The 19978-nt window shown below is 42.8% G+C and overlaps 1 protein-coding gene across 6 annotated transcripts in view; it reads left to right on the top strand.

Annotated features, from left to right (window-relative positions):
* The window catches only part of RAI14 (retinoic acid induced 14), a 138040-nt gene that overhangs the window by 102900 nt on the left and 15162 nt on the right, over positions 1-19978 (top strand). For 4 of the 6 annotated variants that reach the window (XM_080804102.1, XM_080804101.1, XM_080804100.1 and 1 more), the window contains 7 exons: positions 1136-1224; positions 10936-11000; positions 14572-14629; positions 15365-15435; positions 16990-17096; positions 17885-18063; positions 18318-18346. In XM_080804102.1, coding sequence (XP_080660228.1) covers positions 1136-1224; positions 10936-11000; positions 14572-14629; positions 15365-15435; positions 16990-17096; positions 17885-18063; positions 18318-18346 — 598 coding nt within the window. Of the gene's footprint in view, positions 1-1135; positions 1225-10935; positions 11001-14571; positions 14630-15364; positions 15436-16989; positions 17097-17884; positions 18064-18317; positions 18347-19399; positions 19487-19978 lie in introns of all 6 variants that reach the window. The other 2 variants (XM_080804098.1, XM_080804097.1) reach the window with 1 other exon arrangement.

Below are 19978 nucleotides of genomic sequence, written 5' to 3'. Positions count from 1 at the left end.
TTCACTCAGCCTCATGCTTCAGAGCCGAGGCATGGGGTCAAGAGGACTGGGGTTCTGAATTGGTGTGGGTCATGGATTTGCAATTTGGGTGGGGCTCTGGGCCCTGGTTAGAGGTCCTGTCCCAAATACAACCTAGGTGTTAACTCACAGGTAAAATGCTGCGTGGCAGGTATCCTGAGAAAGTCACTCCCACAAATAGAACTGAGGCAGGGGAAGAAGTGGAAGGCTCATTAACCTCCGTCTGTAGGAGGGAGATCTTCCCGAGGTTTTGGCCTTCTCAGCCTCTGGGCCCAAATGCCCAGTGGAATTGTGTTTCACTTCTGCCTGTAGAAGTGCTCTTCCCCCTTGGGATCCTCAGGGATGATTGGTGTGGCATTAGGATGCTATCCCTTCACTAAATGGTGAGTCTATACATGCCGAGCATGGTTTGAACCCCCAAGTATCAGTGAATACTGGAGCCCAATGATGGGCTTTCCTTTATGCTGTTTGCACCTGACTGAGTACAGACACCTGCCATCTAATGGAGACAGTGACAGGACTCACCTCCAAAGGCTATTATGAGAAGGAAAAGAGACGATGTATAAAAATGAGAAGGTGGTTGGTACATACTAGCCACTAACAAAAGTTGTGTACAACTGCCATCATTCAGCTACAGCACGACAGTGGATTTGACACTGATGTTGTCCAAGAACCATGACCATTGTTTGGCTTAGGTTTCTATTTATAGAGTACGTTACTTAGAAATAATGGCTTTGGTGAAAGCACTAGACAACAGAAAAAAGTTGATAAATTACTTATTGTTTAGGAATTGACTCTAATTTGGACTCTCATGTTTCTTAAAGAGATGAATGATGTAGTAGAATCTCATCTCTTTCAAGCCTGGTCTGTAGGTTGGAAAACCCAAGATCTAGCTCCTGCTCCCTTACTTAATAAAAAGGGTCACTGAGGAAATTATCAGACCCCTTGGAGCCTCAAGCTTCCTCATCTTTAAAGCGAGGTCGCTAATAATACCTCCTCACTGGGTGGTTATGGAGCTCAGGTGAGAGAAATTGTACACGAAGAGGCAAAAAGTATTATTGGGGTTGGACTCCCAAGAGTGGAGATCTTAAGGCGATTGTGTTTACCTCTCTTCCAGCTTTCATCTTGCCGCTACGAAAGGTCATGTGGAATGCCTCAGGGTCATGGTGACACATGGCGTGGACGTGACTGCCCAAGATGCTGCCGGTATGTGGTCTTTATCTCTTAAACCAACAGGCCAGCACAATAGTAGGTATCACAAAGGTGAGACACATTCATGGTGGAGAATTTCCAGTCTGCAGATACGCCAAAAGAAGAACCTAGAATCACCGCTAATGACTAAGCTCTGACGTGGTTTCATCACTTGTGCCTTTATAAGTGTTTCTATCTTGTATGTGGTCAGCCAACTAGAAACTATATGCTGCTTATTCTGTGTTTTAAAATATCATTTTCTATGATTATATGTATGGACCAGGCAATATTTTGTAATTTTTATTCTTTACGAATCATCGTATGAGGTGATGAAATGTGGTGTGTTGTTTAGGAGCTCATTTGGTCAGCCAGCTGAGGTAAGCTCTGTGGATAGAAGCCATGGTCTTCCTCTGGACCAGCTGCCCGTGGCTCCTCACCCCTTATGGTGCTTCAGTGCCTCTGAGTCACCCGGGAGGGTGGGAGTAAACCCCCACACGTATGTACCCACGCTCACTCTCTTCTGAGATTCAGATTCCATTGTCAAGGTTGCTAGTCAACAGGGATTTTTTATAAAGCTCCCCAGGTGATTCTAATGTGAAGCCAGTGTTGCTCTATGACGAACGAGGCAAATGGAGAGAGAAGAAAGTGTAGTCATGTCTTTTATGAACATTGTTCTACAGGAAGGAGCCCCTGGTGTCTCCAGCCTGGGGTTCTGCCCCTGCTGGCTAGATCAAAGCGCCTACTGATGGCTTTTCATTTCTCTATTGTACTTCAAAACCTCTGCCTTCTGACAGGCCTTTGTTAGTTTTTACTGGAATATGAAATCAGTCTATTTCCATAGTCTTTATCTAGGCTTTGCATTCATTGGTAAAGGATCCCTTACCCCTCACCCCCAACACACTGGCCACCTCAGAGTAGTCATTTGGAAGGGGGAGGTCAGTCATGTGTTGTGAGAATGCTGGTAATACTCAAAATATGGTTGGAGGACTTTGTTTCAAAATTATTTTCAAAAAGGCTGTGGCATTACTTTTTTTTTTTTTTTTTTTTTTTTTTTTTTTTTTTTAATCTCAGTGTTAAGGGATCTTTATCCTTTGAGAACAGATCTGTTTTTTTAGGACAGGCCAAAAGCCACTTAAAGTCAGGTCAGGTAACTGAGGTATCAAACTGGTAAAACCATTTTTGGTCAAAAATAGGGAGTGATTGAAGCAACAGAATGCTTTTCCTGAGCAGTACCACAGAAAGCTCCAAACAAAACAAAACAAAAAAACCCAAAAACCAAAAACAAACCTCCCAAAAAACCTTTGAGAGATGTCAATACCAGTGAAAGAATGAATGGCTTCCTTAAGTAACTACCTGAAGGGAAATGCTAATTTATGTTGCACCGATTAAAGTCATCCTTAATTTTGTTTGTTTTTAAAGTTAATTGTTATTACCTTAAAAGTCATGCTATGTACGGGCAAGGGCAGTGTGATCGCCTAAGTACCCTTGATGAGAAGTGGTTGTGGAGCTCAGGTGAGAGAAATTGTACATGAAGAGGCAAAATTGTACATGAAGAGGCATTGTAAGTAGATGGAGTTTTCTAAGAAAGTCCTAATCTAAAGGAATTAGTTTGAGTCAATAAATCAGAGCTATAATACAGATGTTAAAAAATAAATTAGGGTGCACCTGGGTGGAACAGATGGTTAGGCATTGGACTCTTGGTTTTGCTCGGGTCGTGATCTCAGGGTTGTGAGATCAAGTCCCGTATTAGGCTCCACCCTTGGTGCAGAGTCTACTTCAGACTCTCTCTCCCTCTCCCTCTGCCCCTCCCCCCATGTATGCGTTCACTTGCTCTCTCTCTCTCTCTCTCTCAAATAAATAAATAAATCTTTTTTAAAAAGAAATAGGTTAATCAGGAATCTAGTTATCTCTATCATAACCAAATATCTCTTCCCCTGTCTTTTTGTAATAGGGAAAATATGTTTCTCTAATGCTCAGTGTAGAAGATTAAAGAAATATAGAAAACTAAAGAGAAGTTAACCAGTGCTTCTGCTCTTTTTTTTTTTTTTAAGATTTTATTTATTTGAGAGAGAGAGTGCAAGTGGGAGGAGGGGCAGAGGGAGAAGGAGAGAATCTGCAAGCAGATTCCCCGCTGAGCCTGGAGCCCACTATGGGGTTCAATCCCAGGACCCTGAGACCATGACCCAAGTTGAAACCAGAGTCAGTTGCTCAGGAGCCTGAGCCACCCAGGCACTCCTACCAATGCTTCTACTCTTAACAAGGAGAGAAAACTTTTACTATTTTTCTACATTTTCTTCCAGATTTTTCCTGGCACAGTTTTACATAGTTGAGATCCCATTATATAATAAACTCTACAGGCTGCCTCCCCCCGCTCCAAAATTCCACCAGTATCATTTCAGACGCTTAAAGCTCTTAACATTTTTGTGCCATCATATAACACATTGGGGAGAGTCTGTATTTCCTACCAGAGCCCTAACTCAGTTTTTTAAGAGCCTGATGTAGTGTCAGGCTTTGAGACCTGGACACCCCAGTGTAGCGCCCACTGCCTTGCTGACTAGGATGACACCCCCCTCCTATAAGCAAGTGTCCCTTATAAGAGGGGACACTGCACATTCCTCCTGGCTGCTCTCTGTGCCAGTCAGTGGACACTGCCACACTCCATCTTTTTTTAACCCTGGTAGAAATCGATGGACTCCATGGCACTGTGTACGCCCAGAACATTGTCCAGACATTCGATGAGGTAAAAATGTCTCAAACCTGCCAGTCACTTCCCTCCCCACTAACATTTTTAGCAATGAGGGTAGCACTTCGATCTTTGGGCTTATCATTTTACTTTTGTCTGAATGAGACACTGACCTCTCACGATTTCTTGAAAGCATGCAGAGAAATGTAGGAACAAAAGAAGGAAAAGGCTGCAAGGAAAATGTACAGGGAGTTGTTGGTTGTGCTATCTAGAGCAACAACTCTCCTCAGACTTTGTCCTTCGCAACAAACAAGGTAAACGTGACAGCTTTTACTGCCGGTGCCTGAGTCCTTCCGGTTGCTGTATCACCTACCCCCATCTTTCTCTCTCAGGAGAGAACGGCCCAGGGGTGCCTGGGTGGCTCAGTCATTAAGCGTCTGCCTTTGGCTCAGGTCATGATCCCGGGGTCCTGAGATCAAGCCCTACATTGGGCTCCCTGCTCAGCAGGGAGTCTGCTTCTCCCTCCCTCTCTTCCTCTCCCCCTGCTGTTTCTCTCTCACTCTTTCTCTGTCCAATAAATAAATAAAATCCCAAAAGAAAGAAAGAAAAGGAAAGGAAGGAAGAACAGCACAATTCATTAGTCACCGTGCCTCAGTTGGCCGTCATTCATCCAAAACACCTTTTATGGTGGTTGAGGGATGAACTAAATGGCTCAGCTCTTAGAGGTATTGTCTTTTTTAGTAAACCTACTTAAATACTGCCACATTATTAATGAGAAATGGCCAACTTCAATCCAAACACCCACTGAGAACTGGTGCAGGAATCTGTTAACTGTATATCACACTGCCCTGTAACAATTTTTGGGAAAAAAACCATTCAAAATATACCCTTTTTATTACTGTTATCTACCAAGGCTACAGGATGACTGAACTGGTATAATTTCCTATTTTTAAAACCAGTGACTAGATTTGAAAAGGGGTTTTAAGAAGCAAAGTGTTTTTACATCTATTTTTTTTTTAACAACTATCTTTCCACATGAAACTTAGAAGTCTGACCAGAGAATTTTTATGGATGCTTTAAAGTGATCTTACGAGCAAAGCACTGTCAGAAGATAAGGCCTTGGGTATGGTTCCAATACAACAACAATCCTATCATTTTAGATGAATGGCCTTTGAGGCTTCAGTGAGATGGTCAGTGTGGCCATCCCAGTGCCCAGGACACCATGAGGGCTCCCAGCGTTTGGCTTCTAGATGATCGTGATTATTCCCACTTCACCCACAACACCTTTATTATCTTTTACACGTGAGACTTTTGAAAATGTTTCCCATATTTATTTATGTTTTTTACAATCACCAAGCCAGCTGCTTTCATGGTACAAATCAGAAAAAGAAAACCCAGACTGGTAGATGCTCGTGACTGTACGTTTTTGGTTTTGGAGGTTCCCCCCATTCCTTACTTGCCTGTTTGCCAACAGCACCACAGGGGCGTGTCCTGATCACGTGGGGAAAGCCGGCTCCCGAGCTCACGGCACCATCTTTGAAGTGGATCTATGTTACTTGTCTAGCATCTTTTATTTTGTTTGCTCTGGTTCTTAACCGATGTAAGGATTGGCATTTCTGTTTCCTTAGAAAACACTTCTCCCGGATAAATAGTAAAATGGGCTCTTGGGATTTTTTTGAGGGTAGGGAGTGGTGATGCCTGCATTTAGTACCCTGGAGGATGAGGCAGGATTGAACAGAAGCATGAACAGGAGATTGAAGAAGACCAAAGATTCTTCTGTTTGTTATCAGTGCTTCCCTGAAGCATTAGCTTTCAGACACACTGTATTAGTGAGTGCATACATTTGGTGCAATGGGAGAGGATACCGAAGTAAGAGTGGTTTAAACACATAGAATTTTCTCTCTCAGTTGCAAGTCCCAAATGGGTATGGCAGCTCAGCTCCGCCCTGTGAAGGATTCAGACGTGGTTGCTCCACCATCCGGGGTGTGGCTCTGGTCCTTGTGGCCCAGGATGGCTTCCCCTGAGTCTGCATCCCAGTAGCCACAAGGGTAAGGACAAGCACAGCCCATGAATGACGCACACTTAGATCTCATTGGACAGAGTGTGATCTGTGGCCACACTCGGCTTTCTGGAAAGCTGGGGATTCCGGGCAGCATTGTGTCCAGTTAAAAATACCAAAGGTTTTGTTACGCCAGGAGGTAGAGGCAGAGATGAGAGGATAATTTGCATTTTGTATCTCATACCCATATCTGAAATTTTCTCTGACTCCTTTGCACCCTTAACCTTCAAAATAAAATGTCCTTTCTCACAGAAGAAGACTCAGGAGAGTGAGAACTGAGGTATGCAAACCTCAGAATGCATAGTCTTGAGAAGGCGGAATGCTTGAAAACCCTGACTTTACTCTGGGGTTTCTAAGGGCTGGTTTAGGTTTTGTTTTGATTTCCAGGTGGACTTCCTTGATGCCCCCCAATCCCACTCAAATTTGATACCATGTAAAGATACACAAGGTAGTATCTATCCATCTTAGAATTCAGGCATTTAAGAGAATGGGTTGTTTAAACTGTAAGTGCAAATTATAGCCAAGGAAGTGTATTTCGTATTTTCATTTGGAATAAGGAAAAGCAAACAAACAAAAAAGGATTGTATGATCTGTAGTACTTTACTTGCTATTGACTTTTTATGGGCAGTCAGAAAGGTCAACCATATACAACCATCAGCTTAACCTGACCGTGAAAGTATTTCAGATGGTATACACCCGTGCAAGGAAGTCTTTTAATTCCATACGGAATGCTATACAAATCTATACTGGGGGTCTAAGGAAAATTCCATTAACTAATAGTAAAGATAGTGGTTATAAATACATCTTTCATATTTGGATCCTCTCCTGGGATTTAACAATGTAAATAGATCTGCACTTCAGTGATGAAAGTTTGGTGAAAAGATGAAGATTACTAAGACTAATGATGTTTAAATATATTTAAAATTATAAATAAGAACCAGATTTATACTTTTGTTGTTTAAGTATAGTCAGCATTCTGAAACTCTGATTTCTAAGAAAATATTTTAAATCTTATCTAGTTGAGTATTATTCTCTTTGTTTTTCTAAAGGTTTTTATATTATCTAAAACTATGATTTTTCAGACTTTGCCCTTGTTAGCTTATCTGTATCTTCTGACTTCATTAGTCTCAAAATTTTTCACATATACTTGAAGAGTACATTAATAATTCCTCTGTTAATTCTTTTCTGTTTTCTCCAGTGATCTTAAAGAATTGAGTAAATGGTTATTGTCTGAGGTCACTGGGGGGAAGGCGTTCCATGGCAAGAATGGCTGTGCCATCCATTTTACTTTTATTTTTATTTTTTAAAGTCATCTCTCCACCCAGTGTGGGACTCAACACTCATGACCTCAAGTTCAAGAGTCACACGTTCTACTGATGGAACCAGCCAGGTGCTCCTGGGCCATTGTTTTTAGACTTCCTTTCATTAATAGGATTTTTATACTACCTGTAATAGCCTGCAACTCTTGACTTACAAATAACACTATTAACACTGGTCTTTCTACTTACGGGCAGAGTTCTGCCAGAATGTCCTGGATTAGGGTTGCCATGTTATTTATTTTTGGGAATTTGTTTCCTGATATTCCAGACAGATCCACAGCTGAATGGGGATCAGACTTAGACACTGTCTCATTGCACTGAGATTCTGTCGCTAACACAATGTATTCTCTCCAGAAAATTTTGCATTTGGAAAGAGGGTTTTGTTTTAACCATAGCAGTGAGGGACCTCTCACTTCAGTGTAATGTCCAGAGAATGATGTATTATTTGGATTTTGAGACTATTTGAATTGAAAAGACTGCTGTGCTCCTGGTTTAGGAAAACATCACACGGGGCCAGGGAATAAAAGAATTGTGTTTCTTTAGAAACACAGCACTTACTTCCAGGTATGACTAGAACACTTGGAGTGCAGTGAAGCCCTGTGGTGTATTTTATTGCTGAGTTGTTTAAATCTCCCTACCCTCTTGTCTCTGGAGAATTGTGTCTTTTTCCAGTGGGTGCTCCTTATGTAGAATAGCTTCTGTCCACCGCACAGATGAAAGCTCACGCACTTCACACGTGACATAATCAACCTTCTACTTACAGTCAGAAGGGCTTCCAGAAATTCATCTGCAAGGCATGTGTTTAAAACTTGGGATGTGTTTGTCCTTAGAAACACTACAGATGACGGTTGGGGGCCTGGCTAGCCCACCAAAGCCTATTTAATGCATATTGTTACCAAACTCTATGATGCAGTGTACATCCTGGAAGGAGGGGGGTCTCATGCAGTGAAAGGAGGAAGAGGAAGAGAAGAGGTTTGTCTTCCTACTTCCAAGGGTCTCCCCCAAACCTCCGTTTGGGGGAGGTTAGAGGGATTCCTGCTTCTCTGTGTTCTGTACCATCTAAACAGCTCCCCCTCACGATACCCTTAGAATCCTTTAGTTCAGGGGCGCCTGGGTGGCTCAGTGAGTTAAAGCCTCTGCCTTTTGCTCAGGTCATGATCCCAGGGTCCTGGGATCGAGCCCCACATCGGGCTCTCTGCTCAGCGGGGAGCCTGCTTCCTCCTCTCTCTCTTTCTGCCTGCCTCTCTGCCTACTTGTGATCTCTGTCTGTCAAATACATAAATAAAATCTTTAAAAAAAAAAAAAAGAATCCTTTAGTTCAGCTGGTCTCAGAAAAGAAGGAATCTGATCTTCTGACCTTACATGTGCTTTTGTGCAGCTCACTGGGGTCCTAAAACCCTTTAATTTTTAAGTATGTATTTCCTAGCAGTTTGATTCTCTAATAATTAAAGATTTACAGTCAGGGGGAGCCTGAGTGGCTCAGTCAGTTAAGAGTCTGCCTTCGGCTCAGGTCATGATCTCCACATGCTGGGATCGAACCCCACATCGGGCTCCCTGCTCAGCACGGAGCCTGCTTCTCCCTCTCCCTCTTCCCCTCCCTCCCAGTTGTGTGCACACACACGTGCGTTCTCGTTCTCTCTGAAATAAATAGAATCTTTTTTTTTTTTTTAAGATTTCTTTTGTTTATTTGACAGACAGAGATCACAAGTGGGCAGAGGCAGGCAGAGAGAGAGGAGGAAGCAGGCTCCCTGCTGAGCAGAGAGCCCGACTCGGGGCTCAATCCCAGGACCCTGGGATTATGACCTGAGCTGAAGGCAGAGGCTTAACCCACTGAGCCACCCAGGCGCCCCTGAAATAAATAGAATGTTAAAAAAAAAAAAAAGATTTTTAGTTAGAATTACAGAGTTAAGACTGTTTTAAAAAGGAGAAACGATATTTGGAGCCTGGACCACCGTGTAAAAGAAATTGTTTTCTCTAAAACATTGGTTTTTACCAGGGGTGATTTTTGCCCCCAAGGGGTATCTGGCAATGTCTGGAGACATTTCTGATCATTAGAAATGGACATATAATGGGTAGAGACCAGAGGTACTGCTTATTACCCTAAAATGTATAGGACAGCCTCCCTCCCCTCAACACACACAGCTTGAAATATCAATAGCGCCGAGGCTAAGGAACCATGTTGGAAGCACGTCCCAAAGTATGCATTGTTTACAGGTGTTACATTGGGCATATCTTGGCCAAAAAGTTTGGGAAATGGAGGATTTAAGAGTTTACTATGTGTGCTGGGTTGGCTAGCAGTGATAATTTTGGTTCCCTCCCCCCAAATCGCCTCCCCAGACATTTGGAAGGAGTGTACCCTCTAATTCAAATTAACAAGTGTGTATTAAGAACCTGCTAAGCACATTCAGTGCTGGACTAGAGACAACACCAGGAATGAGGTCGAACTTTCTGTCCTCAGTGAGTTCATATTCTAGTGGGGAAAGAAACACAGGGATCTCCATCGGTGTGTCTGCGTGTGTGTGTGTGTGTGATGTATGTGTTGTGTGATGTGTGTAGTGTATGGTATGTGTGTGTTGTGTGGTATGTGTGTGCTGTGTGGTATGTGTGTTGTATGGTATGTGTGTTGTGTGCTTTATGTGTGTTGTGTAGTATGTGTTTGTGTGTGTGTGGAGGGAGTGGGGTGGCAAGGGAGTGTGGGCCGGTGCTCAGTGCCCTGAAGAACAGAAATGAAGCAGGGAGTAAGGATTAAAAGGGCGGAGGAATGGGAATTTTAAAAGAGGTGGCCAGGGAAGACCTCATTCAAAAGCACCCTTTCGGGGGCGTCTGAGGTGAGATAGTAGGCTGTGTGGTGATCTGGAGGAAGCCATTCCAGGCTCAGCACAGAGCAGTAGGGCAGGGCTTCTGGTGGGAGCCATACCTTCTGCCCGGAGGCCGCCCCTCAGGCCCTCTTCCACAGAAATTCTGTAGGCCCATTAGACAGTGGCGAGAGTTGGGTCCAGCATGAGGATTTCCCGAAGATGACCGCCGAGGCATCAGAGTGCCTCATGTCGGACTCACGTTCTGTGAAGGGAACGTAAAGAAATACCACTTTCATGGTGTCTTACTGGTTTTACAACTCTTTCCCTTCTTCCACAGAAGGATTTTGAGTATCTGTAAACTCCAGGTAATTTCCATGCGGGGGCTGGAGCACATTTGGAGGAGAGGGAAATATGAAAGGTCCAAAATCGGGATTTAAGTGTGTGGGCGTTTCGAACGTTCTCAGCTGAGGTAGGGCGGCTTCGCTTGGGCTCCTGGGCCTGTGGTGGTCGTAGCCCGGTGTGGACGCAGGACATTTGGCGTCCATACTGACAGCCAGAAACAGAGCTGAGCTGCGTATCATGAGTCGCCAGCAAGTTGCTAGCCCAGATTTAATGGCACCCCAAGAGAACAGCTCTTGGAGTAGACCCTGAATATTAACCAGTGGGCAGGATGCTCTGTGTTCTCTGCTCTGTTGTCACTGAACTTTACAGATCAGAAGGTGAGGCCTTCCCCTCGAGAGTAACAATCCCGTCTTTGTTGGAGACCAGTTTATTTCCTCATAGTTGTCTTCCTTACAGAGATTAGAAAGGGATTTAAAATGTGTGACCTTTTTTTCCAAAAAAAATTTCTTTTTATCCTCCATTTAGGACACAGTGCTTTGCACCTCGCAGCCAAGAACAGCCACCATGAATGCATCCGGAAGCTCCTTCAGGTAACAGGGAACACCCTCAAATGATGAATGTTTAACATGATGCCGTTTTTTAAATTTGAAGAGTACCCTCCTCTGTGAAAGAACGAATGCACGCACATTCCTTTAAATACCATCCCAGAATCTGCGTGTGTAACAGGCACCATTCTTGACATACTAACCAAGGACTGTGTTATTCCCATAGCACTTGCACTGGGAAGAAGTTGGAGTGTCATCCAGGGATCCAGCCTTTTTCTCTCCTTTATTCAGCTCCCCATTTTCTTTTCTGAAAGCCTTGTATCCTTCACACAGTCCATTTTTAAAACTTCTTCCTTGCTCTTGGAGATCCTTGCGATATAGGATCTCCAGTCTCCTGGGAGCCTCTCTTTCTGTCATTGGTAGAACGCAACTCTCCTTGAGAAACAGAACCATTATTTCCTTCTGTGTATCTCTTAATGAGCTTTCGGCTCTTAGTTTTTGTTTAAGTTCTTGGTTTTACTCTTCTTTATGATTTGAAGCCAACTCCCTGGTTTGCCAAGCTTGCCCATTTATGATGATCGTGGAGGGGGACGACGTCTGTAAATCTTTAAAGATGAATATTTAATGAACTCCCGATCGCAGTCCATACTGTAACATCCAGTGGTTGCCAGTCAGAATACAAGCTGAGGGTTTTCAGGAAGGGCACAGAGCAATAAAATCTGCTCTTGGAGAACTGTTCTGCTGTGCTGTTGTCTCTGCCTTCGTGGGCGCCTTGTGGGACCTGGCATCGTGCTTTAATTTGGCTTTGCAATTCTAATGCCGAAATGTGGTCACATTCTTCAACTTGTCGCGCTCTGTTGATCACACAGCTTCTTGTCTTGTGTTAATCATGATGCAAGCTACCACCAATGCCGGAAGTGCATCACCTTAAAAGGTCTTTGAAGTGAAATTAAAAAAATAGATCAACATCTGGGATTGTGATTATTATTATTGTTTTTATTATGAGGCATCTCTCTGGAAACGGTTAACATAGGACTTCTCTGAGACCCGGCACTCTGGATAAATGACAGATCACTGACTTGTCCCAGCATCCTGCCTCCATACCCTTGGCCTTCCCTTAATTTCTTCTTTAACTTATTTGTCTCTTAAATCTGCATTCCCAGTCTGGCTTGGCTATCCAGACTTTGCATCTGGCTCTGATTTTCAGGAAGAATGAACTTGACAAGCTGGAAGTCCTCATTGGCAGGGACCAGATATTCTAGCCTCTAATGTAATTTTATATCTGGTTATGCAAATGGATTGGTTTTTCTCTGGAATCTTTGAAGCCTTTAAACACTTCCTTGTGCTAGTCTAAAATTAGGCCAAAGCATGGTAAGTCGTAACTTGATCTCCATTCTTCTTACCACTGAAGGGCAGACAGACATTTCGCTCTAACATTGCCTGTTCTTGCCCCTAACTTGCAGACTCGCTGATCTTCTTTCTGAATAGTTGCTAAAACCTAAGGCTTTGATGTCCTACTAATGGGCTGCTTTCCTTGCGTCCTGGACCTCTCTAGCCAATTCTTCACATGTGCCCTGGCATCCCCTGCCCTCTGTGAGGGGACTCTCGTTACCTCCTGCCCTGCCTTACCCTCTGCACTTAATCCCCTCTAGGCTCTCTGGGCCTTCGCTCTTACTATCTGCCAGAGAGACGTCTCTTCTCCAGTGGCTGCCATTTTAAAGTTCTGAGCACAGAGAGTCTTGTGAGAGTCTTCAAATTCAAATGAACTCTCTCCCTCCCCCAAGAGCCCCCTAATCCCCCACCCTTTTACAAGTGCCCCCCAACCCCAGGCACGATGCACTGTGTCTAGTATTGAGTATATGCTCATGAACAGAACAGTGCAGCCCCTCTCCCGATGGAGCTGGCCATCTTGTAAACAAATCCCAAGGGCACATCCCACAAATTGCACATCATGAAGAAAACTAACAGAAACTGAGGGAGAGGAATGTGGGGTGGATATTCAGGGAAGGCCTCCTGGAGGAGGTGATATTTAAGCTGAAAATGATGGAAAGAGTCAAGGGAAAAGCATCTCAGGCAGACAGAAGAGCAAGTACAGAGGCCCTTTGGTAGGAGGCTCTAGTCAGGGAGGAAAGAAAAGCCTGGGGCAAAACACGTAAGGAGAAAGGAGGACACAGGGTGCCAGCCTGTGTGGCTTGATAGACGACTGTAACTCATCTGAGCACAGCATGGAACTGTGGCTTTTAAGGAAGGCCTGATGATAGTCACAGTTTTAAAGGATCACTTTAGTCCTACAGAGAATAGGGCCAAAGGTGGAGCTTCGGAGAGCACTGGGAGGCTGCTACTGCTTGTCTGGGTGAGAGGGTCCTGGCTTGGCTGTGGTGGGGGGGGGGGGAGAGTGGAGAGGGTGTACTAAGAGCACAGCATTGACAAGACATGGCGGTGGAGGGGAGGGAGACGATCCCGTGGTCTCTGGCCCGTTGACTAGTTCCGTGATGGTGGTGTTGACAAAGATAGGGAAGTGTCAGGGAGAGGAAACCGGACGTTTAGGCTGGGCTTAGGAAGTTTAGTTTGTGGTGCCTACACAAGCAGGAATGTGAAGTAGCCAGTGGGACGTCCAGCCGGGCGCTGGGAGCTGATGTCTGTTGTGTGCAGATAAGATCACGGGCTCTAGCCAGTGCCATTTGGGAAAGGGGTTTGAATCCTGGCTCTGCCACTTCCTGTGACTTGAGCAAATTATTAACTACTTTGTATCTCAGTTTCCTCAGATGAAGATGGGAGCGTTAATAGTACCTACCTAGGGTGGTGAGAAGCCCAAAGACGGTTCTTTGAAGAGTGCCCTGCCCGCGATAGCTAATACACACTACTGTGGTGGTTACTGTTACAATTTCCATTTGAGAGTCATCAGCCTCTAGATGGGTGTGGAGGAGATCACGAAGGAGGAGAGCAGCGAGGCACCCCAAGGTTCTGTTTGGCTAACAGAGGGGGAGTGGCCAGAACCGGGGGCTGGGGGTGGGCAGGCAGGCTAGTGTGGGCTCCAGGAGCTGAGAGGAAGGAATCCTTGGAGAAGGGGGTGGATCGCAGTAAGAGGACGACACAGATATTTGTTGTCATGGGAAACATGAAGGTTGGTTGGTGATGGACTAGGGCCACCTCCGTGGAGTCTGGAGAAGAGCACACAGCTGCCCCGGGTTTGGAGGTGAATGGGAAGTGAGGCAGCATGGGTTGCACATGGGGCGTTCTTGACAGAAAGGTGGTTTTGTGAAGGGGGATAGAGAATTAGGGCAGGAAATGTGGGGAAAGATGGGATCAAGATGAGGACTCCTAGAGCATATGTGTTAGCTGGTGGGGATGGTCTGCTGGTGATGGGGTGCCAGTGTGAGAGAGAGGACAGGCCGGCCAAAGCAACAAAGAGGTGACCTTTTGCCTGGGTCACCATTACGTGGAAATGAGTCCCGTCCCCCCCGCCCCAGTAGGAGACTGTAGGCCAGAGCGCAGCAATCGGGGCTTACTCCTGTTTATACTTTTCCTAATAAGACATATCATAACCTTGCCGGAAAAGGATGGACTAAACAGAACTGAATTTTATTATGTGTATTTATTTATTTTTGTCTTCTAGTCTAAATGCCCAGCTGAGAGCGTTGACAGTTCTGGGAAAACAGCTTTACATTATGCAGGTGACTTTCAGTCTCTTATTTATCTTCTGCCACAAAAAAAAAAAAAAATATATATATATATACTAAATTTTCCTTTTCCTCAATCAACCCGTGGTCTTTTACCATTTTATTTCTGATGCTGTTGTCTGTCCACATTCCTAGAATTTCCATTTCCCTCAATTTGTAGAATGTGTAGAGTTTTATCAAGGAACACATCTAGAATTCATCACTTGCCTGCCAAACTGTCAGTAAAAATTGTCATGGTTATTACACTTGAATTAACGCAAGCTTCTTATTTAAACTAAGAGGTACTCTTAAGCATTTGCAGATTTCATGTAGTGTGTGATACAGATTTTTTTGATTTGGGGCGCAAAAGAAATCCCACTTTTATTTATCAGTGTTCTGTCTTACTGTCTGTCATTATCTGTCAGCACAGCTCCGAGTACTAAAATGCTGACACTGAGCTCAGGAATGATGACCTTTATAAATTTCCATCAGTGCTAGTCATGGACAAGCTAAGTCCTACAAAACGCTAAACTGAATATTTGCGTGAGGGCAACTGGTCTGGAAACATGGAAATTTAACAATAACTGAGAACACCTTACTTAACCTTCCTGATACATTTCTCTTTGGCGCAACTAGAGTAACATAGGCAAGCTGGGTGGGACACAAATGTTCCGTCCTGAAAGTGTTTGATGCCCTTGCTTGTACCAGCAGCGTTATGATGGGCTGTGGTTCTTTGCTTCCTTCCCCCAGCGGCACAAGGCTGCCTTCAAGCCGTGCAGGCTCTTTGTGAGCACAAAAGCCCCATAAACCTCAAGGATTTGGTGAGTATTGGGCGGCTCCTGAAGGTGGAGATGGACACGGGTTTCTAGAGTGCTCTGGGCTACTCCTGAAAGTCGTAAAGACGTTTAGAGACCTAATTGTTTGGCAAGGCTAGTACTTTCCAACCTGGGTCCTCTTCTGCCAAATGGATTCGATTATTTTCCCCATCGGTCCCTAAATCATTAATAAGACACTTTACAACATGCATTTCCAGATGTATATATTTATTTCTGAGCTCGTCTGCCATCAGCCTAAATATTAATAAGGCTTACTTTCTTGGTTTGTAGAAATAAGAAGTAAGTCTAAACAGAAGTTCTGTTAGTTCTGTTCTTTCGCATGGATCATCTTGGGTACTCTTGGTTAGGGTTTCCCAACTTCGAAGATTGCTTCTAGCCTATTTTAACCCTGTTGGGCTATTTTGAGAGTAAGTTTACATGCCAATCACTCCTGGTTAGAAAGTTAAATTTCCTGCCATAGAATGGGAATTGACATGCATGCATTATGCCTAGTGGGGATATTGCTAGGGGAATATATAGAATCTGTAGATAAATTCCCACTCCCTGAATCTCGGTACTTCATAACCAGAAAATATTTTAAGTTCACAGAGATAACTTTTTAGAAATGTATCTGGGGGCGCCTGGGTGGCTCAGTGGGTTAAAGCCTCAGCCTTCGGCTCGGGTCATGATCCCAGGGTCCTGGGATCGGGCTCTCTGCTCAGCAGGGAGCCTGCTTCCTCCTCTCTCTCTCTCTGCCTGCTTCTCTGCCTACTTGTGATCTCTGTCTGTCAAATAAATAAATAAAATCTTAAAAAAAAAAAAGAAATGTATCTGAAATTCAATTTTAAATAGAGACTCAATCTTTAAGCAGCAATTATATTTTTTAAAATCCTCATGTTAAAACCACTGACTATATTTTATTTTTTTCCTTTTTTATTTTTTAATTTTTTAAAATTTTAATTCCAGTGTAGTTAACATACAGTGTTACATTAGTTCCAAGTGTATAATATAGTGATTCAACATCATTTTCTTGTTTTAAAGGAATGCCAGTTGTCATCTTTAATCACTCCTTCCATGGATCTTTTATCTAGTCAGGTGTCAGGAATAGACAGACTCTTAATTTACGTTCTGTTTGGTACCTGTAAGGTCATGAAAGCATGCACCCCTGAGAAGCAAGTAGTGGGAGGAATGGTAGGAAGCGTTGTAGTTGGCTCGGAAGGAGCTGCCACCGCCCTGTGGAAACAGAGCCATCCCTCAGTAAACACCATATACTTGCCTTGAGCCTTTACATACTTGGTGTTCCCCTCTCTCTCACATCATCGCCAGACCGAGTGATGGTCACCGAGGCAACAAGCCACCCAAGAGGCTGAGGTTTCTGAGGAAAAGCTGACAGTTGGTACGGCTCCCTAAGAAGAGCTGTGCAGAGATGTAATGGCACACAGTGGGGACACAAACTGTCACGGTGGCAGGACGGCTCAGGAATAAATGTACAAAGAACAAAGGCCTTTGTCTTCTGGCATTTGGTGTCTGAGTTACAATCCGTCTCCCTTTGTCTCCTAGGACGGGAATATACCACTGCTGCTTGCAGTACAAAATGGCCACAGTGAGGTCTGTCGCTTTCTCCTGGACCACGGAGCAGATATAAATTCCAGGGACAAAAATGGAAGGTACCACAGAAATAGAAATCATGGGATTTCGGCGATATCCACATTCTGGGAGTCTCAAAATAACATAGCTTTCTTTTGGATCATTTGTTAGAAAGTGGTTTTAATTTTTTCATTTTTTGCCTCTTCTTTTTTTTTTTTTTTTTTAAGTAAACTCTGTACCCGGTGTGGGGCTTAAACTCATGACCTTGAGATTGAAAGCCACATGTCCTACTGACTGAGCCAGCCAGGCGCCCCTCCTGCCTCTTTTGATTATCTGGAATCTGTTTTGACTTAAAAAAAATTTTCCCTCAGACCACTGGGAACATCATTGAGTCTATGATGAGATTATTGAATACTAAAGTGACTAGGCCATTTCCTATGGCTTTAATAGGAATGGCTATTCGTGCCATTAAATGGCTTTTCGTGCAAAATTAAATAAGAGTAAACATATCGGCTGCTTTTAAAATTAGTCATAATGACTTATAGGTACTTTAAAATGCCTGAGGTGAGAAGAGGACATGATTTGTGCCAGTCATATTAAATTCCATCATATTTAGAAGATTATGTTTAGAAGATTATGTCTGTGTTATTTGACCTAATATGGTTTAATGTTTTGATTTAATCTGAAGTTTTAAAAAAAATACCTGATTTCATCTCGCTAGCACTACATTTCAAATTCCCTAGAAGATTAAGTGTATATGTGTTTAACTGCACTTAATCTCTTTCCCTTGTTTTTAAGATAGATGACTTCCCAAGAAAGTGTTTTCCCATTGTGTTAGTACTAATTTGGTGTCTCCTTTTCTCTTTAGAACTGCTCTCATGCTGGCCTGTGAGATCAGCAGCTCTAATATCGTGGAAGCCTTAATTAAAAAGGGTGCAGACCTAAACCTTGTAGATTCTCTTGGACACAATGCCTTACATTATTCCAAACTCTCAGAAAATGCAGGAATTCAAAGCCTTCTATTATCAAAAATCTCTCAGGATTCTGGTATGTGAAAGAAAATAGCCAGTGTTGTTTTAAATTTATCCACTCCATTTTCCCCAAAGGGTAAAGGAATGTGTGCAATATGATCTATTCTATTATTCTTTTAAACATATTCTTAAAGAAAAATGAAGTGTTATATATTGTGTTTGTTGTGTTATGGGTGTGAGTGTGTGAATGTGAGTATCTCCCACTGAAAATGGAAGTGAGACATGGTTCTTACAGTTGTTTTTTTTGTTTTTTTGTTTTCCCCTCTACAGATTCAAAGACACCAACAAAACCAAAGCAGGTATTTATCTTTGGGGGAGAGAATTTTTTTGTCATCATAGCTTGTGGGACTTTGAAAATGTCCTGATTAAACCACTCTGTAGTCCACTAGAAAAGTGACAAAAACTATGTTAAAAAAAATCTTTAGAATAAATGATTCATCATTAGAAGATGGTAAAGGTTTCCTTAATGGTTTACCCTGTTGCCAAATCATGTGACTTTAAAACTTGCTACTTATATATTCATCTTTTTCTGAAATGTACTAATATTTTCTGTCAGTGTAAAAATGTTTGGTTAACTCTGTGAACAAACAACAATATTTTAAATATTTGTGTAGCCCATGGATTTTAGACCTCTGTCCATGGCAGTGTTAGATATTTAATGAACATAAGAGGTTTAGCTTGTCCTTTCATTTTAATTGGAACTTTTCTAAAATGCCATTAGAGTTACAGACAGAAATTGAGAAGATTGCCCTGTGATTTTGGAGTTTTCTCCTAAAAACGTCATTAATGTTGTTTCATTTTTTGATGAATTGTATAGTTGGCTATTATATTTATTTACTTATACATCAAAATTCTTGAGAAATTATCATCAACAGGAAATAGTCGATACTGAATTTATTAGGTACTAACCGGGTTACTTATTTATAACCTTCAGAGATGACATTTCCCCTTGCTCCCATATCAACATTCTTTAAGAAAAGGAGTGGAAATAATGCACAGTGGTGGAAATACCACCGCTTTGCATCAGGATGGAAGCTAGACGAGGAATGTATCCTGGGTTCTAAACTAGGGCAGATAGCTCCCCATCTTCCACTTACCCAGTTCTCTATACCAACTTAATCTGGTTTTGTCTTGTGTTTTATATTTTCTGGCTATTAAAGCATGGGCTGCTGGAAGAACACTTGGAGCATGCATATTACTTATTTTTATGTTGGTAGCAGATGTCAGATCTTGATAAAGTAAGAAATGCATGAACTGTTGAGGTTTTTCTCATTTGTTTGATGAAGCTGTTTGTTCAGACTTTACTAACCGAACTAACCCACCTCCGTTCTTTGGACTGTGATAACTTCCAGCATGATCAAGTCTCTAAAATAAGCTCAGAAAGAAGTGGAACTCCAAAAAAACGCAAAGCTCCACCACCTCCTATCAGTCCTACCCAGGTAAAGACAAAAGCAAACCAACAGTGAACAAACCTTAAGCCAACAACAACCAAAAGCTGTGTTTTTGTCATTTTGTGTTTAGGCCCAAAAGAAATGTTTTAGAATTGACTCTTAAATCACATTTGAAGTTTTCCATACTGGTTTTAAATCACAAATAGCGGTATAAAGGATTTTGATTATTAGTAGGGAAATAATGTTGATTCTTATTTATTGCAAGGCTGAGGAATTGAACAGTGTCTTTTTTTTAAAAGCCTCAAGGGAAAAAAAAAAAATCAGTAAAAGCCTCAGGGAAGTTTCTCAAAATCTTATGACAGAAACCGCTTCCTTAAGTGAAGCTCAGTCTACTTTTAGGACCTCACATTAATAGCTCAAATAACGGCGGGGAGAATGGGTGGCTGGTGAGGCAGTAACTGAAGATGAATTTTAGTTGGTTTCTTAAAACACTGCTAAAATATATTTGCCTTTCTAATTACATGCAAAGTTGGCTAATAT

Source organism: Martes martes, assembly GCF_963455335.1.
Source record: "Martes martes genome assembly, chromosome: 5".
Classification (NCBI taxonomy): Eukaryota; Metazoa; Chordata; class Mammalia; order Carnivora; family Mustelidae; genus Martes; species Martes martes.
Note: the sequence above shows the minus strand (reverse complement) of the source record. Positions and strands in the feature narration are given on the sequence as shown.